Genomic DNA, 25,519 nt, shown 5'->3' with positions numbered 1-25,519 from the left:
ATATAAATATAATTATAAATAATATTTATAATTATAATTATAAATATAAATGTATTTATAAATATATTTCTAAAATATATATATTATATAAAATATTATTTAAAATATTACATCGATTATTTATCATATTATCATTAATTTATCACTAAATTTGCAGGAAATATAACGTATATTTATTATATATACAATTATTATCAATTGATGTGTTATATGTGAGTAGATAAATGTATGTGCGCGCGCGTATAATACTTGTTTTATTAAAATCTTTTTACAACTCTATAAATAAAAATTTTGAAAAGCTTAATTTATAATACCACTCTATCTCATTATAATGAGAATCAATTATCTTCTTACATTAAAATCTTGTGTATATAATAGAAATTATTGGTTATATCATATAAATTTCTAATAAAATGTGCAAGCATTTTTACAGAATCGCTAAAATATACCTACATATATATCTTATAATAATAATTATCTTACATTATCATATGTATAATGAGATAAATAAAAGAGACTCTTTCTGTCTGTTTTTTAAATTAAAAATTTTTTTATCTCTTAGTTTTACAAGTCCTTTTTGCTTTTGATATTGAAATTTTGTCACACTGATAGCTTGTTCACTTTTTCTGTTATACATAAAGAACAATATGCATATTATATAGCAATATATTTAGTTTATTTTTAATACTAAACAAATTAATCTTAAATAATGAGCTAGTAAGATATTTAACATGTGATAATTAAATCCTATCTTCAATTTTATTAAAGTTCCGATTGAAGCTCCAATTGAATTACTAATATTTATGAAACATCTATCTATTTATCTATATAATGTAAAGAGAAACAAACGTAAGAATTATATCTTTTGAAAACTTCAGCATATTAGAGAAAAAGTTTGTAACAAAGAGCATCTATAAAGAATAGAAATATCCAGCGGTCCCCTTCTTTCTATCAATTTAATTCTCTGCATCTGCAACAAAAATACATTGCACACGCAATCATTCGATCTGAACATGTATAACAAAATGTACAATGATTATGCGTAAGTAGATGACGATAACAGTATAACATAAGTTAGTTTAATGCGATATCGTTATCATCATCTATATCCATAATTGGGTCCAAAGATGGCATATCCGCGCTATTGCGTATCTCGCGTGTTATATTCTCCAGAGTTTCTATTTCAGTACCGTGTAAGCTTTTCATACCAGTGTCCTCTCGTTTTTGAACTTCGGCGGCTGCGAGATCAAATACTTCTTTCAATATCATGTTAGCCGCATCCGTGGGGCTATCGTTCAAACCATGATTCAAATTTTCCCGATCTTCGCACTTGTTATTCGTTGTATTAGTCTCGATCGATTCTTCGAAATTCTCCTCTGATTTCTTTTTCTCCTTTGAGTTGTCTACTGCAATTATTTCTTCCGTGACTTTCGTACATTGTACTATATCGTTACTATCTGCAGAAATGATCGCATCGGTGCTCTTGTCTTTATCGCCATCTTCCACCTGAGCACTTTTACCATTCAAAAAATCCGATTTAACGATATCTTTTGCATTATTAGGCTTATCAACATTTAGAATTACTTCAGTTTCTATATTCTCTTCATTAACTGGATCTTGCGACTTTTCTGAGGCTTCGATTTTGTTTTCGTCTACGACTTTATTCTCATCTGTAACTACATCGTCTAAATCTATTTGGTCTTTTAATGTTTCTGTTTCATCTATGATGTTTAACACATTTTTTTCCTTTTCTTCGGACTCATTTATATTTTCCTCCCGAGATTTATTCACTGAATCGCACTGCCCCATTTCTACGTCCTTTACTATCTCACTTTCATTATCTTCGCAAGTATTTTTGAAATCATTTTTGCAATTTTTATTGTGAATCTTATCCTTGGTTATGTTGTTAATCGATGAAACCGATGATTTAGTTGTTTCACTATCGTGCGTAGTTTCTTTGTAAAGATGTTCTTCGTCATTATTAGACTTTTCTTTTTCTTTAGTAGATATTTCTGTATCATTTTCTGCAGATACATCTTTATTTTCTTCTTCATCAGAATTGTAAAACAATGAACAATTAAATTTAGATGCGGAGGAAGATGTTTCCTTCGCTACAATATCATTCTGTATATCTGTGTCTTTACTTTTCGATGTGTCATTGTCTCTGTCCGTTGATGCCTTTCTATTTTTGTTCTTCGTATTTTTATCCTTTGTATCTCTTGCGCTGATATTTTTATTGTTTGTATTTTTTTCTTCTGTATCTTTTATTTCTTTTGTACCCTGTTCTATTTCAACAGAAGTTACTGTTTCATGCGGCACAGTCGTCGATTCTACACATTGTTCAGATTTCTCCATTATCTTTTCATCACTTTGATTTTTCGTAGATTCTTCTACACACAATTCACTCTCTGCGTCTAGTTTGTCAGTCGCATTACAGCTTTCGCTGTTTGCTTCTTCTTTCTCTGCATTTTCTTTTCTTGCTACAGTAAACATTTCTTCGTCTGTATCTTCGACATTAATCTCGTCGGATACATCGTCGGTATGTTTTTCAACTGAACTCACTATAGCTTTAGTTTTCGCTTCTTCGAAGATTTTATCTCCTTCCGAATCGACTTTCAATTCATGTCTCTCCTTAATGCTTGAAATAATTACTCTTTCCAATTTTAACGAAGCTTGCTGGAAATGTGTTAGACTGTGTTCTGCGTTTTCCAGCTTGGTGTCAAATTTCTTACCGCACGTGTCACAAATATAGCATTTTTTCTTAACTTCCGGCGAGGTTATAGATTTCGGACTGTTAAGTCTTTCCGTCAATGATATCATTTCCGTACTAGAGATAGAAGATGATCTCGTTCTTTTGCGAACGTTCTTTTCCTTGTTCGCACACGTACTCGAAGCTTTTCTCATCATTCTTTTCGAATTTGTATCTTCGGTGGATGATTCATCGGTAGATTCTAAATGTATATTCGTAGATACTCCTTCAAGAATAGTTTTCAATTTTTTTCTATCTGGCTTACTTGAGGAAGGTGACAGAATCTCTGTCTGACCTTTCGATTTTTCTTTTAAACTCAATGGAGAAATATCAGAGTCCGAACTGACAGCGGCTGCTCTTTTACGTCCCTGCCGTGTTGAATAAGTGGTAGACTGCTGCTCCACGTCAGATGATACCTTTGCTTCAGTTGCATTTGCATGTTTTCTGCTTAATCTTGTTACTTTCGTCGGTGTGCTCTCGACATCTTCCTTCTTCTCAGCATTGATCTGTCGTTTCTTTCCTTGTTTTGTATCATTGTCAACAGCATCATTCCTCTTAGGCGTGACATAACTTCCAGATAATCTGTCTTCTGAACTGTCATCCGATATAGTGTACGATTTATTATCTTTATTTAATTCCATCTTATATTCTTTCTTGCTCTTTTTGTCAAGCACGTCCGTCAAAAAGACTGTGCATAGTTTTGTTTCGGTCAAATTGGATTCTATCTGTCGCGATCGCAATTTCAATTTGTCCTTACTTGGATCCATCGTTATCCAACAGTTTCTACATACTGTTAGACGCGAGTGATGAAATCTATACATATCGGTACCATTTGGGACAATATTATGACACTCGTCGCACTTTCGGATTTTTGATTTCACATCGTTTCGTGATTTAGTTTGTGCATTGGTTCGCCTTGTGCGGTTTTTAGCACGCGACTTACGTACCATATTCTCACTATTTTCGCTATCAGAATTTATCAGATCGTAGAATGTAATATCTGGAAATGTAGTAATAGTTGTTTTGCGATTTACAACATCTGTATATATCTGCAATTTAAAAAATGCACGTGTAATATAAATTTGTTTAAAAAAGATATTTAATCGAGATAAAAGTAATAGCAAGAAGCATATACATATATATTATTTATGATAAATCTTTGTTACCTTTGGAAAATTTGAATAATCTATCTCTTCATTAACCAAAGCCTTCAAATTAATAATTACTTCCTGGTATACTCTCCTCAAATCATATAAAACATCCAAGTTGTATCGACATGTCAGACATATCAGTTTAGAATTGTCGTTCTTCTTCAGCTGCATATAAAAAAAAACAATATATTTGTTAATTTATTAATTAGTTAATTTAAACTTAATCTTAATATAAATAACAGTAGGTACATATTCGTTGTGATACAAAAAATGAAAAAGATGGAGATTTAAACTTACATCCTCGTTAAAAATCTTGCGGATTTTCTGTAAAGGATTAAATATTGCTCGATTGTCCTTGGTAATATCAAAGATACGGTTATTTTCTATATGTTCAAAGCACAAACAACAGCATGGCATTGATGTTTCAGTTTCTGGTTTTGAGGTATTATGCGATTTCCTATACTTTTGCACAAATTTGGCACACTGACCTAATTCATACGCACACTTGTAGCATATTTTGTTCGACAATTTGATATTTTCATTTACCTATGATAAAAGAACTGATTAGAATCTTTTAAATTCTTTCTTAATTTTCTAATCATTATTTTTTATTTAATAATTTTATCTTAATTAGATAGTAAAAAGAATTGAATTATTTTATTGACAAATACACAGATAACTTTTTATCAACACGTGAGACATGAACTTGACGTACACTAAACAAATGTAATAATGAATAACACACAATGGTATACTAACAATTAAGTATATGTATGAATATTTATATTTTAAATAGAATTAGCAGATTTGAATAAAGATGTAAAAAGTAGAGTGTGTTATGATACAAGATCTTAAATATTTGATTCATCGCATCATCTGCATAGATGTACCACAAAATGTCGGTAAAACGAGGTACAAGATGGATACAATTCGCGTTATTTGTTTTTTTTTTTTCACAGAAAATATTACTCATTTACCTCATCGAGTAAAGAGATGTATAAAAGTTTAATGGAAATTTTATACCATCTATCACATAAAAATTTATATGTTAATTTTTTTTCGAGAAAGAGAGATACTTTCAATATATTGAAATTCTTTGTTTAAGACGTAGTAATTATGTTCACACGCGAGTTCCGGATCTCGGAGACAGATGACGCATATGATAGATCAACATTTTCGGCGCAATCACAACACGCACGATTATTTATTTATATTTCAATAGTATAATCTACGAAAAAAAAAAAAAACACAGAATCTTCTTTTTCGTCCAGAATGTCATGTACATATAAAATATGACGAACATATCTGCCTCAAGTTTGAAGAGCAATCTTGTTCTAACCTATAATCCGATGCGATTTCCTAACCTAAACAAAATAGTGAAAATGAGAGATATTCCGGATCGAAAAGCGTCTACATCTTACGTCTCTTTACTTATTCGACGCTATCTAATTTAATTAGACCTCTTGTTTCTTTTTCTTTTTTTATTATGGCAAACTGCGTGAATACACATCCCGTTCGCTCCTAGGTTATTACTAATAGTAAGAATATTTAATACCTTGCTGGACAAACATATCTCCAGCTGGTCGATAAATGTGTCGCGGTTGTCGGTTGAAACGTCCAGGAAGACCCCTTCGTCGCTCGCGCACAGCAAGCAAAATCGGCCAGGCATAGTGATATATACTCACAATCGGTGATGATATCACGACAGCATGACAGGTCCCTCGCGGGATTTCGATGATTGATCCGCGAAATTCTCTTTACACAGTAAAGTACGAAAAAACTCGAGGCTCCTCCAAGATGTTTACACTTTCCAAGTGAACGTATCTATGTATGTAACAACAACCGTTAACGTCGCTTGCCTCCTCCTCCGCGACAAGGAAAAATTGGCGGTAAGCGATTCACAATCGACAGCAAAAATGGCGGACCGACGCGATACATATCGGACAACATCGATATATCGTTCAAATCGCCTATTTTCTTTTTTTATCATTTTTTGCGCAAACGATACCACAATAAGACCCTACCTTGTTAGAAATTTTGTTTAAATCGACTCGTTTATCGCTTATAAACTGTGTAGAACCGATAATTCAACATGATGCTGCATTTTGCGATTCGATATAAATATCGACGAGATGACTATTTTTCTAACGTTTTGAATTTAAATGTAGATCATGTTTTGATATTTAAATAATAACACATACGCTTTCATAATATAAATCGTATGGATATTGAAAAACAGAAATAATAAGATTTATTTAAGTAACAACATGAAATAATATATATATATATATATTATACAAAGATATCTCTGGACGTCAGATATATCCATATATTCGCAGTTATTGATTTGTTTTTAATTTCAGGATATCACCTCGCATTCATATGATGACAAATATCATTTGTCATTGCATGCCGATTAATCTCAATGTTTTTTTATATTATCCTCTTATATGTTTTATATATATATATATATATATATATATATATATATATATATATATATTATTACGACCTGTTATAGCAAATGAATCGGTTTTCGAAACCAATTGCAAATGACATCTTATGGCAAAATTATGATTTATAGTGCAAGAATCATTCTTCGCATTTTCGCTATTCAACTAGATATTTTTCGCATTTTCTCTCGTGCAGTCTCGCTCGCAATTGATAAGTCTTCTATTTGATTTTTTGTCCCACCGAACAAAAGCCTAAGTGTTTCTAACGCCGATGTAAAGATATTCCTATAACGTAAACATAGAAAAAGCATATCAATTTATTATTATTATTATTATTATTATTATTATTACAGTGGTTCAAAATCATTAAATGTCCTTTTAAGCACAGATTTCTTAACCAATTTCAAGATGTTTCGCCAAGGAAATTATAAAGCCAATAAATTTTGAGCAATTAAAAATGAAAAAAAGCTTTCAATAAAAGAGCGAATAATATTTAAAATAATATTTATCAATTTATAATATTAATAATATTATATATTATATAATTAATAATATGTATTAATTTCAAGTCGAATTTAAACAAACTTAAAAAGTTTAGTTATTTTATTATTAGTTTTTTCGTAATTTTAAAGAAATGCAATGTAATAATGTTGAAAATTGAATATTTCCAATAAAAGAAAATATTTAAAAGGACATGTAGTTTTAGAAAGCATTCTGTAATACACAGAATATCTTCGTATAGAGGATCTCCTGCATATATGGACGTTTTATCGCTCGATATAGGCTAGATAGGTCATCACCTGACTCCGTCCTTCATGTTCGTATAAATCTGACCGGGCGGTAGTTTTACGGAGGGCATCTTCTCCTCAACAAAGTCCAGCCCGACGCATACCGCCTTGTCTATCGCTTCGATCGGCGTTTCCAGAACGTCGGCGATCCTGCCGGTCACCGGGCTCGCAAATTCCAATCCCGCTCGCACCCCGTTCTGCGCACCGTCCAATATCGTCGCGACCGACTTGTGCGAATCCCTCGTAACCGCGTAAGCGTTGCGAAGAGCCAATGACACAGAGGCGAACACCGGCAGTGCCAGCAATCGACGCGTGCACATCATGTTGCGTGCATTCGCGTCGGCGTTCGCGGCGATATCGACGCTCGTCGACCTGGTGGGATCGTGCGTGCCGCACATGATGCTCAATTGCTGCAAAACAAGCGGCGTAAACAGATGTGAGAACGCGTTGCGCACGATCATGTTACGAAAAAAATGAAAATACTCCAACTTTCAGACATAGGATACATTGTAATGTATATGTATATAGATACTTGCTTCTCGACAATTATAATTTAAACTCACTTTTATATAATCATACATAACATTGGAGATGTACATTTCCTTCCCCCCTCTCGCTTCTTCCCTTTCTCATAGATATTATACATATATATATAAAATTGTTGATTTTATTTATTAGAAATGCACTGTCATCTAATGAAATTGTGAATCTCACATATATATATATATATATATATATATGTATACTTTTCTGATTTTATATAAAAATTTTACGTAAAATCAAACGAAAGAAAGGTCAGATTCGAAAGCGCATGACAAAATTTGCAAACGATTTAAATAATACTTTGTTACTACGTAACAGCCAGATCACTGCCATTGTTATTATACGCACATGATACGCGATGCGCACGATACTCGAGGTTCGCTCGTCGAGCTCGCGCGATGTCTCGGGATCCGTCATCGCTCCGGACACTTTGGACAAAACTCGTGACAAAGATTCGATCGAAATGGCAATCTTCGTGACTCCTAAATTTAGTTCGCCGACACTCTGTTCCTTCTATCTTGACTACCTCGCGTGTCGCGTCGACCGAGGACACGACATCGACGCACGGGTCACACTTTATATACGCCTTCGGAGCTTTTCATCGACCGCGTTATGTTGACGCGATGGTGAATAAAGCGCGCGAAATATAAAGCGACATAGCTAGATTGCGCGTAGACTAGCGACAATATACAATACAAGATGTAGTTCCGAATGAGAGATGCGGAAATTAACACGGTAAATTTCATTTCTTCTTATCCTATTCTTGACGATACGTTAAACGCTAGATTCGTAAATGACGATTTGTACGATCGGTTTTTTGGGCGGCGGCACCGTCGCGGATGCCGCGATGTCGCGCAATACCGCCTCCACAGCTTCCTCCCAATCCTGATCCTTCATCGAGGCATCATGATCAATGGAAGTAGACCATCTCAGACGCGGCATAGATATAACCGTCAGTACTTTCCTATTCATTAAAGTGATTATATTCGAGATTACGATATTTAAAAAATTACAATCTGATAATAGTAATTACTTTGATTTAATAATTGCTTAATTTTTGGAAGAATTAAAGAAGCGATAGAAACCTTAGATCAGACTGTAGCGCGGACATATCGCCGCCCGCTTGTTCGCCGAGTCTCCTAAGAGTTTCAGCTAATGGACCACTTAGTCTTTGCAGTCTTCTCCAAGACTGAGCATATTGTCGTCTGACGAGTTCGATGATGGTGCCAGTCAGCGCCAAACCGACCAAGATGTACAAAGTACACAATAAAGTGTATTTGGGCTTCTCTAAAATTCAACAAACATTATACAGTTTGCATAATTAACTATATTTTATAATATAGAAACTTGTATTAAAATTGACAAAATAATATAATAATAATATTTGTAGATTTTTTGGGAAAAAGTTTTACTTACTCGGGACAAGATCACCAAATCCTATGGTGGTCATCGTTACGAAACAGAAATAAAATCCATCGAAAAAATCCCAATCGTCCTCCCACAACATAAACATACCGGCGCCGCAAGCGAGATATAGGAAGAGTAATACGATAGCGGCACAGGCGCCTATATAAGAAAACCGGATCAATCAGATATAAAAATTGACCTAAATCTGCGAATTAAACTCACCGAGCGATCGTCGACTGGTTACGTTTGTCGGAATGCACGAGAGTTTCGCGCGAAATGGAAGTTTCAATTTTAACGTCAACGCAATATGCACCACTCCCTCTGCAAACAGCTTTCCCAAATCGGCAATCACGATCAGGGTGAAAGGTATTCCGACGAGAGCAAAGAGAATGCAGAAAACCCTTCCCCAATTAGTCGAGGGCACAACGTTGCCGTATCCTAAACAAATATAAATCATCATAGAGAAAATTGAAAGGCTATGGATGGTGAAAATCTTTAATGTTCAACTTTGAGATGACATTTATACAATGATAATAGTTGAATACGTTGATTTAGGATTTCTCAGAATAAGAAATTCTCTCTGATTTCCATCTCCTCAGTAAATATAATAAACTCTTTGCTATAATAATCAGGGCCGAGGATTACCGATCGTAGTGAGGACGGTGCTGGCAAAGAAAACCGCTTGCAAAATGTTCCACCTTTCGGTTACCATAGGCGCCAAGTCCGATTCAGCGTAAGCGTCTTGATCCATGATGTCCGTTACAAAACTGACCAAAAGACCCGCTTCAGCAGCTTCCTGAACAGCTTCTTCGTAGGCGCGCAATTTCACGCTTACCTGAAAGAGGCGACCGTATCGTGGCGAATGCATGGACGAGATACGATAATAGTTGATAATTTTAGCCATTTGACATTTCTCACCAAGGTTCGCAAATTGAAGACGTCCGTATTGTTGGAAATGGACTCGACGAAACGATATCGTTGCGTGCGTAATTTTGTGCGTAAATGTTCGAGTCGGCCGAGCTCCGCCGGAAGTTCGATCTGCCGGAACACCTGGAGAAAAGTGGAAGTTAAAATTATCTATTTTGAGAAAAACAATCTTATGCAACAACTCATATCCGAAGGTACACGCAAACTCGAGCTGCTTGTAATATATCAAATCAATCTTATGCGTAGGTAGTAAAGATGTTAGAGAAAATATAGGTACGTCGAGATATACATATATGCGTACATCGATATCCTCTTACAACGAGATTGCCTTAACGATCGAAGCTAATGATAAATCAACAGATCCATTGAATCATATGGATATATTACTTTCGAGTCTCAAGTGCTAGATGCACTTTAGGCTAATGATCGAGTCAATGTACGCATATTTATCACGAACATATCGCGCGTTTTGTCTACAATAATCCTTGATGTTGGCCTTAAACGGACTTTTAATAAATCTCCATCAGCTAGCCAGTCAAGTGCTGGAATTAGTTTTTAACTTGTAAGGAATTATACCACATAAAAAGTTTAAAGATGGCTCAGTAAGGTGAAAATATATTATTTTTTATTATTATTATAATTATTTTGGAAAAAAGCGTTTACTAATAAAATTAAATTATTATTTATATATATTTGTTAGAATTAATCACATATATATATATATGTGCAATTAACTCCAACGATTATACAAATAATATATGTGTATATTGCAATTAATAATGATTTACACACATTTTTACATGAGAAATTTATAAACGCAAGTGACTCGTGTTTATTAAAACTCGTTTATCGATTGAAATACATGTAACTATTTTTGCGGCTGTGTACTATGAGGCACTCAAAAAATCATGACTATCGAGAATTTCAACGCATGGTATTTTTACCAGACTTCATTGAAAAGGCGTCAGTGGTAATATACTTCCTACTGAGCCGCACGATTGGTCCGTTGCTAAAAATAAAGGTATATACGATTCGGTAGGCTACAAGTTCGTTCGTTATTCTATAGAATGTAAATATTTATGGAACATCGAATATATACATTTAACTCCGCGCTGGAAATCTCGTTTCCGAAAACAAAAATTCGAACGCACGAATTATTTTAGAATATCATCAGAATGTGCTGCATTTCGCTTTATCTCTTATTTTATTTAATTGCGCGTCTTATATAATATACGACTAGTTTTTCTTAAAAATATATACTCAAAAGTTGAACGAAAATTATTGAACATTGCGATCGCAATTAATCGTAAATAAAGATAATGGAGAGTGTAGAAAAGAAAATAAATTATCAGCTCTTTATTAAAGTCTTTTTTAAATCTATCTGAAGAAAGAAAAATGTTTGAAAATTTCTCAAAATCTCGAGCCGCGACTTCAAAGACGTCAATTTTACTGAGAATTTATTATTCCTAATTTTTCTATCTCTCTTCTATTTTCTCTCATCGTCGAATTTAAATTCACTTTTATATATTGTGTGTATTATTTTCGATACATTTCTGTCCGCGTTTTAAGACTCACCAGTCCACCGATCGCGGTGTAAAGCATCAGAGCGATTAACAGGCCCGCATGACCGGCGATCGATTTGATCTTTCGCATCGTTTTTTCCTTGAAGAATCTTCTTTTAGCATCCTCGCCGTCCATCGTGGCGCCGAGCTCGACGGACGAATTGCACTTGTTGTCATTCGTCATTTCGTCGTGCGCGCCCACGTTTTTCCGGGAACGACGCAAACACGTCGAACACACGAAGAAGACTGATCGCCGATCTTCGAGTATAGATGAGGGTCTTTCTGCATTTCGAACTGCATACAACATCGAGAATATTGTGCACTGAAAATCATAATGCAATATAGTAATAATACTTGTAAAAGAAAAAATAATTTAAAGCGCGATAAAATAAAGGAGCGTTAAGAGAAAAAACAAATGAAAAATGAAGGAACAGAAAAACTCTGTATCTATTATTATAGCGAATATTATTAAATTTCTAATATATTTAAAAACTTAGGGGCAGTTAAAGGTTAAGGGTACTTTTTGCAGACTACTAATAAAATTGTCATCGAAACTTTTTATATCTTAAATTTATATTTTATATTTTATAAAAGCGATGACGCTTTTATATTAAAGTTCCCAAAAAAATAAAATTCTGTTTCACCTGGAATAATTTTAAAGAGCATTATATTATAAAAACAAACTAAATCAAAAGGAAGAAAAGTTTATATCAAATAAAATTTAATTCTTAAGAAAAATTAATCTTACACTTTACCTTATTATTATATTGTATCATTATTTTATGATGAAACGTTATTTTAACATTATTTAATACATGCGCAATGCGAATATTTTATAATAATAATAATAATAATAATAAAGCAATAAACGGAACACGAAACGCACAAATTGAATATAAATTAAATGGGTTAATAAATATATTACCGTATATGTATGCGTGCGATGGCGCCATCGGATATGCTGCAGTTAGTCATCGATAAAGTAAAACTATAGACAAACAAATTAATCGCGGATTCAGCTAGTGCACTAGTTTAAAAAGTATGCCATATTGTTGACACCCCAACGATAACCAATCGCGCTTTAGAAAAACTAGTCGTCAAAGGGTACGTTCCGTTTCACGCATATGCGCGCATTTACCTATAGTACACGTTACGTTTACTATAGAAAATGCGCGCATATGTGTGAAACGGAACGCACCTAAAGTTGAGTAGATTTTCGAACACAGCTCGTATTAAATATGGCGGATCGAAACGCGCCAATCAAAAAGGCCAGGTGACTTGAGGTGACCCAACTCTCGCTTGAGAACTCTAGTTTCACTGCGTCGTTTCTTCCATTTGATTATCGTATGTACTTTGTCCAAATTTACATCCAGTTATTTCTTTGAACCAAAATAAGAAGTGAGAAAAGTTACATTTCATAGGAAATATATAAACTGTCAATACAATAATGTAAATAAAAACCAATACAGATTGGACGCCAATGTTTCTTGAAAACTTTAATTTGATTACAAAAGAGTGAAATCGAATCTTCCTTTTTGATATAGAGTAAGTAAAAAAATGTAAATATATATATATATATATATGTGTATATATTACATATATATTCGATAATAGTAATTTGATATTAATAATATAGACATATAATACATATATTTAATTTTTATCTTATCAATACGAAAAGATTATGAAAGTGAAAAGGATTATAAGTGTCTGAGGTAGCATTTGGATTTTATTCCTTCAAAGACCATTCTAACCTACGCTACTAGATTTACTTGACAACAAGATATAACAAGAGTCTTTTTTTAATTTTAGATCATGACTGCTGTAAAAGTGCACGGTGGCATCGACATTTTAAGGCTACCGGTAAATGAAGAGGAACATATTTGCCCCCCATGGCGTATCAAATACACGCAATCGCATATACTCCATTCTAAGTGTTCTAAGAGCGAAAGTGGCTGTGGTTCCAATGACAAGACCACATGTCAGTTTTGCGCGTACGTTGATCATTCAAATATGTAAATTATTTTTAAAATATCGTAATATAGAGATATATATGAAAAGTATATTTTTTAATATTTTAGATATAGTAATGCGTTAGAATTGCCACATATGCCAGACATGGTGTTTCCCAATAACGTATTAACTCTGAAACATCAGGAAGGAGCGTCACTGCAGTTCAATGCTTTGGATTCTTTAAGATATGTCTCCAATGGTAAGATTAATGTACAGCTTGCTTGCGCAGAAGCATGGAAAGAATCCAGGTACATAAAAAATTGTGCTTCTTTTTAAATTTACTCATGACTGTTATTGTATATAATTTTAATTTTTAAATGTATATTAACAGATTGGAAAGTAGCGAATATTTGGAAGAGAAGATTAAGCCTTTCGATTGGACATTCACCACCAATTACACTGGTACAATGTCAGGCTTTGAAGTTGAAGAAACAAATGAGAGAATTGATATGGATAAATTAAGGCAGAGGGATAAGATTATGTTTTATCACGATTTAACACTATTTGAAGATGAACTTCATGACAATGGCATTGCGGTAAACTCGGTCAAAATAGTAAGTTATCTTGTAATATATACAACTTTCAAATGACATGTACAATAAAATTGTAATAATTTCTTTTTTATTGCGCACAGAGAGTGATGCCCGGTAGTTTCTTTATATTATTACGATATTTTCTGAGAATTGATAATGTAATGTTGAGGATAAACGATACCCGTATTTACCACGAATTTGGCAAAAATTACTTATTACGCGAATATACATCACGGGAAGCTAAAGTTCAAGATATTCGAGTAAGTAATACAGTATATACTCATAATGATACAATTATTATTAAATTAGAATATCAAGAGTGTCAAATTTCAAGTATTTAAAATATTAAGGACAACTTTTATGTTTTGCATGTCATTATACAAACTTTTCATTTAACTTAGAACTGATGATAGTTAAAGTTTACAATTGTTACGATAAATGAATAACTAATCAATAAAAATAACTTTCAATGTACACTATTAATAATACTCTTCATCTGTTTTATATATTACTATGGAAATTTGATGTATGGAAACTAAAAATATTGTGTTATAAGGTTTCTCCGGCACTCTTTTTGGAGCCAAGTGCAATAGCGCCTCATTTGCCACTAATTGGAAGCCAATATCATAAATTGATAATATCTGAAAAGGAAGAAGGGTCTAAATTAACTGAAGATACAACTGAGCAGAATGAAACTACGAGTGAAGGAAAAATAACACAATCCGATGAACCTACGGCAGACAATTCCATCACATAAGGCTTGTACTAAAGTTTTTATATTATGTGATATTTTCTTGATTAACATTAATCAGGAATTTGCTGTACAGATTATTAATTCTCATTTTGATCATGTTAAAACATTTCGAACATGTATAAATCATTAAGAAACGAAAACATGGCAAGAAAGTTATAGTGCTTTTATCTGAAGTCAACTAATACCAGGATTTTATCAAAATTGATCAATTTTATGATAATCTTATCGTTTTTCTATCTTTGCTACATTTAACTATTATGTTTTCTCTTTTTGATTTATAATAAAAACTTTTCAAGCAAAACTGCTAAATTAATTTGTTTAATAATGTTTTTTTCCTTTTTTTAAGTTATATATTATACTTTTTTTTTTACATAACGCTATAACCGAGAAACAACGAGAAGATGCACTATAATATGTTTAAGTGATTTGAAAAATCATGTTTAAATGAGAACAGAGTAAAAACCAGGAAACAAATTATTATAATATAATAATATAATATAATAATTATAATATTATTATAAATTTTACAAAATGATAAATTTATTTTATATTAAATGTTCAATGATCATAGCCATTAATCGTATACTCTAAATATTTGTTATTTTAATTTTATCAATTTGGAAAATGTATATAGTTATTTGTGTCTATCACACAAAATTCAATTTAGCCACTATTGGATATGAAATTATAAGTATAACTGATTCTTCTTTCTACTCCTATTTTCGCTGAATGGTAATGTCTTTTAGTCGAGTTAAAATCTTTGTATTGTTCCCTTGTATGGCTTGACTTTGAAAAAGTCACGTTTTTATATTTTACATATACAGAAATCTCTGTTCTATTCTTTGCAGATACATTTTTCTACTAACATTGTAAAAAGACATATGTTCGTATATATAAACCTCAATGTTGAACTAGATGGATTTAAAATTTGGATGTTGAAGAGAATGCAACTGTGGACCTTGGTCTCGAATGCTTCGACTAGATTCCGCGCAAAGAAGCTTTGCCCCTCTGTATTTCACCATAAACACCATTGCGTGTGTTTCTCTCTCTCTCTCTCTCTCTCTCTCTCTCTCTCTCTCTCTCTCTCTCTCTCTCTCTCTCTATCTCTCTCTCTATCTCTCTATCTCTCCCCAAAGAAGTAAAAAATAAATATCAAAGGGAAAAGAGGAGAAGAACCGAGGGAGAGAACCGATCGGCTTTCGGGTTGGGCTGTTCCGTCTTCCCACCACTGCACGGTGGTGTTTATTCGCGGGCGCAAAAAAACTTGGATGAATTCCATCGTACGGGTCGACAGAGACGTGACGGGGCGGGGAGGAGGAAGGGAAGAGAGAGGAAAACGAAGAGAAGAACAAGGAGAGAAGATGCGGAGCGGATGGTGGAGCGAAGAGGAGACGGAGAAACGCAATAAGAGCAAGAAGCAAGGAGGTCGTCGACGACAGCAATCTCTTGTGAGTAGGCTTATCCCATTGCCTCCGTCCCACCTTATAGCGCTCTCACACGCTACCAGCGAGTGCGTAGGTGTTTCCGGTCGGCTGAAGAAGCACGGCCGCCTGCGCCCGTCGATCCAGAAGAAGACGGTCGAGAGCCAGGATAGAATCGGAGAGGAGAGAGAAGAGAGAGGAGAGAAAGGAAAGAAAGGAGGAGAGAAACGGAGCGACGACGAGTGGTGGTACGAGAACGGGCGTAGAAAGAGAGCTAAAAAAGATAGAGAGGGAAAGAAAGAGGGGACTCGACCGAAAGACAGAGAACAACTCGACCGGAAGCAGTTACTCGCGCGATGCAACGAAAATATCAGAGCGTCCGTTTCGCGCAATAGGTCTGCCCGCGCGTCCGCCCCGAGTTTAATATAGAACACTCGCGCGCGGCCGGCTCTCCGTCGCGAAAACATGACGCGTTGACGTCGACCAACGAGTTCCTTCTCTCTCTCCGCTCGAGAAAAACGTCTCCTTCTTTCCGCTTGGTCGCGACTCCCAACCTTCTCTTCCTCTTTTCGAACGCAGCGCGGACCCCTAAAATTAGGCTCGTGTCCACTCGCTCGACGCGCGGATGATATCCGCGCCGGAAAGCCGGACTCGTCGAAGGTCTTTGTCCGTGACAGTGGTGTCACTGTCGCTGTGGTGGCCACAGCGACCTTTGAATGAGCGGGAACACATTTGCCGATTTCGTGTCCTTCGAAATGAGAACGACTATTTCTGTCCTTCTGTAATTCGTTTCGAAAAGAATCCGCTATCACTTCGATGACGCTTACACTTACAATTAGAAATGAAAGAACGGCCACCCTATATCGCGATCCGGGTCTATATTCTCCGCGATATTCTATTTCGATATCTCGATACGAGAGCATCTAAAATGTCGTTCTCGTTAATTCGAAAGGAAGCGAAATTTTATATCGATTTGCGCAGATTTTATTACGGGTACTTCAATATCGATGTTATTTGATGATGCTTAGAAGCGGAAGAGTGGAAACGTTATGTCACTTGTTGGCTTCCTATTTCAATACCTTGAAACCAGATCGATGTCATCCTGCAATTTAGCGGCTTTAAAGAAAACGTACATGTAGATGTAACATTCATTTTCAAGTACACAGAATATTTTCCAATTAAATTTTTTTTTTTTTTTATAGAGTTACGCTCTTCCATTATATATTTCTGCAATATATATTTTCCTTGCTCTTTTCAATTATTCAATTCGAATAAATACTTGTTTCATTGTTATATAACGCGAAAAAAATACAAAGATAATAATGAACTATCTAAAATCTCGCACAATTTTTTTCAGCCACTTATATGTATTTCTTCTCTTTAGAAAGTGCATAATATAGGGCGATTGTGTGTGTGAAAGGAACAGCAGACCTATTGACTACTCCCACGTTTTATTTGGACTTGTCAATTAGGACATGCGGGAAAGGAGAGAGGGGGAGATCCGCCCGTATGATTTTCACGGTATCTCGACATCGCGCTTTAAACGCGGAAATCCATTGTCGACGTCCCTCGTGATGCCCCGATGTCTCTTTTGACATGCTTAACGAGTCGCTAAGAGAGGGCAATCTTCCGTTGTTGCTGCGTGTTCGTTCGAGCGTGGAGGAAGGGATAAGTAACAGAGCACGGCGAGGGATGAGGGGGCGAGAGGGGGGAAGAGGAGAAAAGATGAAAGAGGGAGACCCGTGGTACTGGCTTCTCTCGAGGTTTCGTGGAAGACGGCGGCAGGGAGGCGAGGAAGGAACGCTACTTCCGGTCACATGACACCACTGGACCCAGCCGACTACTTTGCTCTCTTCTTATTTTCGGCTCGTCGTCCGGACCTCTCCACGCCCCCTTCCTCTCCTTCTTCTCCCTCTTTTCGATTAACGCGCGGCGTCGCAAATCGGTCACGAACGAGGGAAACAGATGGACGGCTGCTGCTTTTCGACTTTCGTCGACGACTTCGGCTCCGAAGGAACTCTCGATTCATAATTTCGAATATATCCACGTCGATGGAGGAGAATATTGTTAGACGATACACTTTTGCTGGAAATGAAAAAAATTTCTTCCCCTCATATGCATATCTCGAATGTACTGTTGACTATCGAAGGAAATAGCGCTGATAAAAAACCGAGAGATTGCTAGATATTATTCTTCAGTTAGTTTTAGACAATTTTATTTTTTACACGCAACTTGAATTATTACCTGCTTAATAGTAAAAACATTTATATATCCAGGATTGAGACTTGTTTCAAGATTTGTCTCGCGCGGATAATATAGGATAATAATTAATTACGAGCGTGTAGTATTACAATCTCCCGGCGTTAACACTCGCAAACCGCTACCTCGGTTATTTTATATCGAGAAGGCGATGGTGGCTCGCGAGGCTGCAACGAATGGCAGAGCTGCACGTCCCGCGAGCTAACGGACTCACATCCGTTCGCTCTTCCTTCGCCGCGCGCCGCAATCCGCGGTGCATTCAATTGCCCGCTAATGATGATCCGGGACCTCTCTCGGTAACGATCGAGCCTCGTCGAGATCGGTTGCGCTGCAAAGCAAACAAACGCTCAGAAGCGTTTTGGTCTCGGCGGTTCTCGCTCGAAAGGACACGAAAGGACATTGGAAAAAAATGAACTCTCCTCTGGACGTAATACGGTGGAATCGACTAGAAGAGAAACGAAATCCAATCGAGTAAGCCGGTGAAGTTCTTGCTATTTCGTCGATCGCACTTGGTCTCTTTAAAAGTTACCGTTATCTGCAAGATGTCGCAAAGAGTTACACCGTTTAATTTTGTGATATATTATCTTAATATAATAAAAGAAATCGAATCGAGAAAAGTCAATGATATAAAACACGATTGAAATTAACGCATCTCGTGAGCCTTATGCACACAAAAAAGAAATTATTTATTTGTACTTTTCCCCCCAGAACGGATAATTATCTCGCGTACACGAGGAAAGAAAATTTAGAAACAGTTACGATCAGTATCGGTATACAGGAGGAGTGCGATTGATTTGTTGAATATATAAATGCACAAGTAATATACATAGTCTATGCATGTATATATATATGTATATATATGTATATATATATATTTACAAGACATATACAGATCGTATAGACCTAATATTAATAAAAACTTGTTTTCTCTCGCTTGAGACGCACCCGCATGCGCGCATACAAACACCTACACACAGACATGCACATACGCACACACCCACACATACGCACACGCGCGCGCGCACATACACACCACATAACATACACACGTGCACTCGCGTTCCATTCACGCCTTCGTGTCCTTTCGCGCCTTCACCAGTCGATCGGTGTGCAATCGCATTGTTGTCTTTATGGCGAACGAGTCACGATTTCGATTACGAGCATTAAATCTCATTGATTTCGCGATTTTCGTAGACATTAAAAACAAAAGCGCGCAAAATAAAATATCGCATGTCGCTGTATATTCAGTGTCTGTATGGAGTTCTTCTCATTTCTAGTATCTAGATTCGAATTAGAACTAGAAAGAGAATCGGTTGAACCGCGGTCAAGAGATTCCAAGATCGAATGGTTCGATTCCAAAGATTCGTTTGGATGTTTTTGCGCTTAGGTAAGAAAAATCGTTCGCACTTTGACAAGAGAGGATCGCGCACGGTAGTTAAAACCATACAATCATCTTGCGAATCGCGAAAGGACAGAAGACTCGTCTCGCTTCAGTATAGTTTGGTCTTCTCTCTCGTTATACTCTCTCTTCACGTCGCATTCGTCTTACATCGAAAAACCTCGTTACGCTTCTTCACGCCGTTTAGTCGTTCTCGCGATCGAGGCTATAACGCTCCTCTCGATTATCTGTCCCTCTTCCCGATTGCTTCTTATTCCTGTTGTCTCAATGCCCGCCCTTCGACAGAAGGGCGAGCGAGTCGTCGAGAGAAAGAGTTGGAAAAAAAAGAAACGTTAACGCCCATGTTAATCGATACACACGCAGAAACATACGCACATAGTCGCGTTCGCATCAAAATTACTCGTCAAACTGTTATTTTTTTTCTACAACGTATCTTCAGCTTCATCTTCGTACTATTTCTTTCAGATGACGACGAATCAAACCATCTTTGCACAATCTTCCTCTCTCGCAGTTCCTTCTACACACATTCTTCGAAAATTATTAATATCTGTGCTCTGTAGCTTTCAAAAAGAAGAAACAAAATATACGGAACGTAGAAAGCAGAAATTGTAGTAAAAAAAAATACACAAATCGATTAATTTTTTTCTCCAGAATATAAGCTTCAACGATATTCCGATTACTCCGAGTTATTTCCTCTCCGAAGGAAGAAGGAGCGCGCGCTCTAAATATCATAAGATCGTGCAACGACGTTTGCAGTATCGCGTGCTTCCTCCCGCATGACCCGATTCGTTCTCGATTCGTCTTCGTCCACTCGCGATTATTTACCCATGCAATCTCAGCCCAGTTACACTCGATCAACATCGTACATTCGCACATAACATCATTCGCCCACGCCTCGCGCTGAAATGCTAAAACCGTGCGAGTAGTGCGACTCTTTCGCTTCGATCGATCGCCTCTTTTCCGCGCCGCGCCGCGCGAGGATATCTCCGCTCTGAGGAATATCGCTCTGAAAACAGAAAAAGCCAGTCGCCATACTTCGGGTTCTTTCGATCGAATCTAGCGCGGGGATGAATTTTAATGGAGCAAAATCGCCGTAAATAGTGTTTAACACTAGAACCACATATTGCCGTGTCCCTGACATGGCCTCAAGCTTCGTTTCTCATCCCTCTTAACTTGTGCCTGACCGAATCTCTGGAACCGTCGAAATAATCTTTTGACAAAAATATCATGCTTTTATACCAGCGAAAGAAAGTTGTAAATATAAACGCGTCAAACGACACTTTTGCATCTTAAACTTGGTAGCGGTTCTAGTGTTAAATCGTACGCATTTGCCGCTACCTGGTGCCTCACGAAAGAGGGAGAAAGAGAGAGAATAGAATTCGCGAATTTGCCTGCGAGAAGAGCGAGCGTGAGTTTATCTGCGACGTTACCGATCTTGAGCCTATATTTATAGCGAACGAAATCACCGGTAGACGAAAAGGGGGAAAGGGTAGCTTCCTCTTTCTCGCGATTCCATTCCCGCGCGCGCGTGTATACATGTGGCCCGTGCCCTAAAAACAAACACTGAGAAAAAGAATGCTCGCAGGACTAGATAATACTAGAGAAAACATCAACGAAATGGAAACGCGAGACTCCTCGCGACAATTTTCCATCTCGCCCCCTTCTTCCCCGTTCCCCTCTCTCCCCTTGTGCTCCTGTGTGCAACTGCGTCCATATAAATATTACGAATTCGATTATATAGAATAAAAAAAAAATAAATAAATAAAAAAATCCTATTCTCTTTCTCTCTCTTCCCCCTTTCTGTGTGTAATTATCGCTTCCTTTATCATCGAAAAAATTTCGTCGTATTAACGGACTTCTCTCAGCGGCCATATTGGTCCATGCGTTATCGATGTACAATTACGCTTTTACGCTCCGCCTCCCCTCTATTCCATCCTCAATTACCTTCATCATGAACCATACACTTAGCGTTACAGCCGCAAATAAATTAACCGTAGAAAAGTTTTGTTCTTTATACAAACGTAATATACAATATACATTTCTATCTATATATATATATATATATATATATATATATGTATATATATATATATATATATTTTAACTTTTTTTATTTACTCTGTGTATTGTAATCCCCCCCTCCCCCCTGCCCCGGATCACCGATATATTAGCGTTCGTCGTTGAATTTTGCTCGGCGCGTGGTACAATGCGTATAAATTCATATAATATTATAGAGTTATCTATGCGTAAGTGGTATGTGTCTGGACGATACGCTAGTTCGCGTATACCTTGTTTCTCTCTCTCGCGTTCACAACTCGCGCATACAAAACGTACAGACACTCACTTGTTTACACACACCGCTCTCTTTTTCTCACTCTTTCTCTCTTTCTCGCGCATGTAAAAAGCATACCGACACGTGCACGCGCGCACTGCTCGTTCATGGAAGAATAATAAATAAAGACATTCGCGACGCGTTAAACGTACGTAAGTTCGTCAAAATTCGATATCGTTCTCCTCTCGATATTTAAATGCAGCTCTTGTACTTGATGCAATAATTCACTCTCGCTCCCTCTGACACTCTCACACATGTCCCGTCAGCGGGATCCTGTATTTCTAATCCAATCGCTTCTTTCAGTCACAGAGATAACGTACAACACGAGACACGTGGCGGCGTGTTGTCATCTCTGAAATAATCCGCTCAGAGCTCCGGCGTGACCGGATCCAGCAGCCTCTTCTCCGGGTCCCTCGAGTCGCCGATGTCGCTGGTGATGGGATGATGCCTACCGCCGGCACCGCCGATCGCGTTCGGATTACATCGGCAGCCTTGTGCAGCGTGACGCGCGTAGCACGACTCGCAGAGGGTAACGCAACCTTTCAAGGGCCAGTAGCACAACAGACAGGGCATCAAGAGCGTGAGGAAGCTCAGGCAGGCCCATCTGGATGCTCTGCGGTTACCGGTACAGGAACACGGCTCATCCGCGCAGCTCATCGTCACCTCGTCGTCCATGTCGCTGGCGACGCCACCGCCGCTGCCGCCATCCGCGCAATGATAGAAGAGACCCTTGACGCAGCACAGGCAAGACGCGTAGTCCAAGACCGTCTCGGCCGAGCACAGGCACGTGTTGTCGCAGAGCCACTTGCTGGGCAACGGGGGTGGCTCCCGGCACGACTCGCATCGACATTTGCCGCAAAAGTCGCAAATGATGGAGAGACTCGCCGGATCGTAAGCGGTCCTCGCGCCGAGAGCGTTGGTCGGCTCCTTGGTGAAGGACACTGGCTGCTTGGTGATGATGTTCGCTCCCGTTGCATTCGCCGCGTTGGACGCGGCGTCAGGCGAGGAAGCGCCGGTCGTCGTGGCACGCAAACCCTGATTTCTCGCGCGACCCCGCTGAGTCCGATGAGTCGGCACTACCGTGGCATCCTCGTGACCCCGATGATGATGGTGATGGTGATGATGGTGGTGGTGGTGATGATGATGATGATGCCTCCTCTCGCTCTTCGGACAATCGCCGACGACGGCCTTGCTGTCGGCGTCGAGGCGTCGTTCCTGATTGCAGCGCGAGTGCTTGAACGGTGCCTCGACGTACTCGTTGATGGTCCGTTCGCCGTCTGGTCGCGGCACGGTGAGACTCACCTCGCCGACGGGACTCCTGGGCGACAACGCGATCGTCGTCGTCGACGTATCCGTGGACGACGGTGACAGCAGACTCCTGGAATTTGCGTCGCCCGGCGACTCGACGTTCTGCGGACGACGCATCGACGACGGTCTGCTCCGGAAGGAACTCGATAACGGGGTCAGAGGCATGGTAGTAAAGGATGTCGCGGCTATCCGGGATATTGGCGTCCCGGGGGCCGACGACGACGACGACGACGACGACGTTGTGATGTTCGTCGTGACGTTGTTATCCGACACCGGCGGAGGTGGCGGAGGTGGGGGCGGTGGCACGGACGGGACCGACGTTACCGCGTGTACGGGCGGTAACCTTGGCGGCGGAAACGGTCGACTGTGATCGTGCACGCGAGGAGAAGCCTCGGCGGGGACGACGAGGCGCGACGTGGCGTCCTCGCCGATACAACAATCGTCCGTGACAGCGGCAACGTTCGTTCGCGAGGAAGGAGGCCGCGAGAGCGGCAGGATCGCATTATTGCGCGACATCGGCCGACCGCTCAGTTCGAGATGACCTGCTGCTGCTGCACCTCCTGGGCTATACGTCGCTGGCGTCTCCAAGTGACGCTGCCGCCGATAATCCTGACACTGCCGATGCTCCACCTTCTTCGTCGCCTCCAGCTCCTCCCTCTCCTCGATCCAAGGACGCTCGAGACGGATACCACTAGCCGCGCTAACAGGTCCCCCGGCTCTTCGATCCGCTCGATCGAAGAACGATCCTTCTTGTGTGTTTGACACCGTTGCTGCTGCTGCTGACAACGATGGTGATAATGACGCTGCTGTGGTACGACCCGTCCAAACCGGTGCCGTTCGCTCGCTAGCCCATCGTTCGACAGCCGTCGACGGTGTACCCGATGGACTCTGACTTGACGTTGGAGTCGTTGGAGTAAGTGTCGCCTCGGTAATCCGCACTGCCCAGCCCGCGCGAGGTGGTGGCACTCTCGACGAGGACGTTCCATTAGCGAGGATGGGGCTCGGTAATGCTCCGCGTCCGCTTCCTCTCGCCCTCGCGACACGCGCTTCATCCCCACCTGAAACCATTGCAATCGAGAACGTTATGTTGTGTCATGTGTCATGTGCACGCAACACGGATATTTCTCTTTCGACAACTTTTATCGAGTCTTTTAAACTACTTGCATATTGAATAATATTTTTAAATACAGTCTCCTTCCATTAAATATAGAATATTTCTCCGAAACGAGTAAAGTCAAAGACATTGTAGACGAATAAAATATTTTTTTAATTAAATCGAGAATCGAAGGTACTGTATAAGACGTAACAGCATAGACATTGCAATGCAGTGCTCGAATCGGGAGATCCACGTTGGTTGCGGTTGCGCCAACCAAGATAATTCTAGCTCTAATCGCGTCCGACAAGTTTCTGAAAATCAAAGAAATCCGTGGAATGTGTGGTTGACTCGACGACGACAAAGTACGACGGCGAGGCGTCGTCGGGTCAGTACCTACCTACGCTAAGAGAGGTTTGGTTTCTTCTACGTGGGCGAAACGCGCGCGGTAGAACGAGTGGGCCGCCAAGTTCTCGATTCGGTGGTCACCAACCCACTCGCGTAGCGCCCACGATATAGACTCTATAGACTATAGAAGAACCAGGAGAGCCTCGTTCGATCGCGTCCTCGACGCAGTGTCTTGACAAATTCAAAATATTTCATTTTTTTTACACTTTTCGATCGGAATGGAGAATTGAAAAATGCGACGTAATCTCAAACAGCGATAGATTTACAAAAGATGTACAACTCTATGTCAGTGACGTATTTATAGGAGCGACTCCGGACTTTAACCCTCTCCCTCTCCCCTTTGAAATCCGAGGTCTAACCGACTTACTAATTGTGAGTTGTCAGCATTTTCGCACTTGTAAAACACTGTTATCAAGCAA

The 25,519-nt window shown here is 38.6% G+C and overlaps 5 protein-coding genes across 12 annotated transcripts in view; 1 reads left to right on the top strand and 4 right to left on the bottom strand.

Moving 5' to 3' along the window:
- Positions 1-123: 123 nt before the first annotated feature.
- On the bottom strand, positions 124-5,844 carry LOC145937645 (uncharacterized). 6 transcript variants are annotated; one of them, XM_083040826.1, is made up of 5 exons: positions 5,456-5,844; positions 4,198-4,446; positions 3,916-4,065; positions 1,191-3,798; positions 124-970 (listed from the first exon to the last, which is right to left on the bottom strand). In XM_083040826.1, exons 1-5 carry the CDS (start codon positions 5,567-5,569, stop codon positions 957-959), a joined length of 3,135 nt encoding a protein of 1,044 aa, XP_082896952.1. In that variant the 5' UTR covers positions 5,570-5,844; the 3' UTR covers positions 124-956. The 6 variants fall into 6 exon arrangements, with proteins under 6 accessions (XP_082896952.1, XP_082896953.1, XP_082896951.1 ...); XM_083040827.1 differs by having other exon boundaries at positions 1,209-3,798; positions 5,456-5,843; XM_083040825.1 differs by having other exon boundaries at positions 124-3,798; positions 5,456-5,843.
- A 284-nt stretch (positions 5,845-6,128) lies between these two features.
- LOC145937648 (perilipin-1-like) lies at positions 6,129-8,167 on the bottom strand. 2 transcript variants are annotated; one of them, XM_083040834.1, is made up of 3 exons: positions 8,033-8,167; positions 7,154-7,551; positions 6,129-6,638 (listed from the first exon to the last, which is right to left on the bottom strand). In XM_083040834.1, exons 1-3 carry the CDS (start codon positions 8,099-8,101, stop codon positions 6,515-6,517), a joined length of 591 nt encoding a protein of 196 aa, XP_082896960.1. In that variant the 5' UTR covers positions 8,102-8,167; the 3' UTR covers positions 6,129-6,514. The 2 variants fall into 2 exon arrangements, with proteins under 2 accessions (XP_082896960.1, XP_082896961.1); XM_083040835.1 differs by lacking the exon at positions 8,033-8,167 and adding an exon at positions 7,705-7,874.
- Positions 8,168-8,457: 290 nt separating this feature from the next.
- Positions 8,458-12,521, bottom strand: LOC145937647 (potassium channel subfamily K member 15). The gene is made up of 8 exons (XM_083040833.1): positions 12,506-12,521; positions 11,594-11,902; positions 10,010-10,141; positions 9,737-9,926; positions 9,314-9,529; positions 9,101-9,250; positions 8,770-8,971; positions 8,458-8,648 (listed from the first exon to the last, which is right to left on the bottom strand). The coding sequence occupies exons 2-8, from the start codon at positions 11,885-11,887 to the stop codon at positions 8,459-8,461; spliced, it is 1,374 nt and encodes a 457-aa protein (XP_082896959.1). The 5' UTR covers positions 11,888-11,902; positions 12,506-12,521; the 3' UTR covers position 8,458.
- Positions 12,522-12,904: 383 nt separating this feature from the next.
- Positions 12,905-20,289, top strand: LOC145937347 (TIP41-like protein). Of its 2 annotated transcripts, XR_014425548.1 has the most exons (7): positions 12,905-13,125; positions 13,393-13,574; positions 13,662-13,841; positions 13,925-14,147; positions 14,228-14,386; positions 14,683-16,328; positions 16,399-20,289. XR_014425548.1 is itself a non-coding variant. In XM_083040336.1 (6 exons), exons 2-6 carry the CDS (start codon positions 13,396-13,398, stop codon positions 14,881-14,883), a joined length of 942 nt encoding a protein of 313 aa, XP_082896462.1. In that variant the 5' UTR covers positions 12,905-13,125; positions 13,393-13,395; the 3' UTR covers positions 14,884-20,289. The 2 variants fall into 2 exon arrangements, 1 of the variants encoding a protein (XP_082896462.1); XM_083040336.1 differs by having other exon boundaries at positions 14,683-20,289.
- Positions 20,290-21,747: 1,458 nt separating this feature from the next.
- Positions 21,748-25,519, bottom strand: part of Sty (sprouty signaling antagonist) — a 28,087-nt gene continuing 24,315 nt past the window's right edge. Inside the window, exon 2 of the mRNA XM_083040335.1 lies at positions 21,748-24,657. Within this exon, the coding sequence (XP_082896461.1) occupies positions 22,658-24,115 (1,458 nt within the window). The 5' untranslated portion in view covers positions 24,116-24,657 and the 3' untranslated portion in view covers positions 21,748-22,657. The remainder of the gene's footprint in view (positions 24,658-25,519) is intronic.

Source organism: Prenolepis imparis, unplaced genomic scaffold (genome assembly GCF_030444845.1).
Source record: "Prenolepis imparis isolate NDT839.2.m4 unplaced genomic scaffold, iyPreImpa1.0 SCAF_6, whole genome shotgun sequence".
Taxonomy (NCBI): Eukaryota; Metazoa; Arthropoda; class Insecta; order Hymenoptera; family Formicidae; genus Prenolepis; species Prenolepis imparis.
The sequence above is the reverse complement of the archived record's forward strand: the minus strand, read 5'-3'. Positions and strand labels throughout refer to the sequence as shown.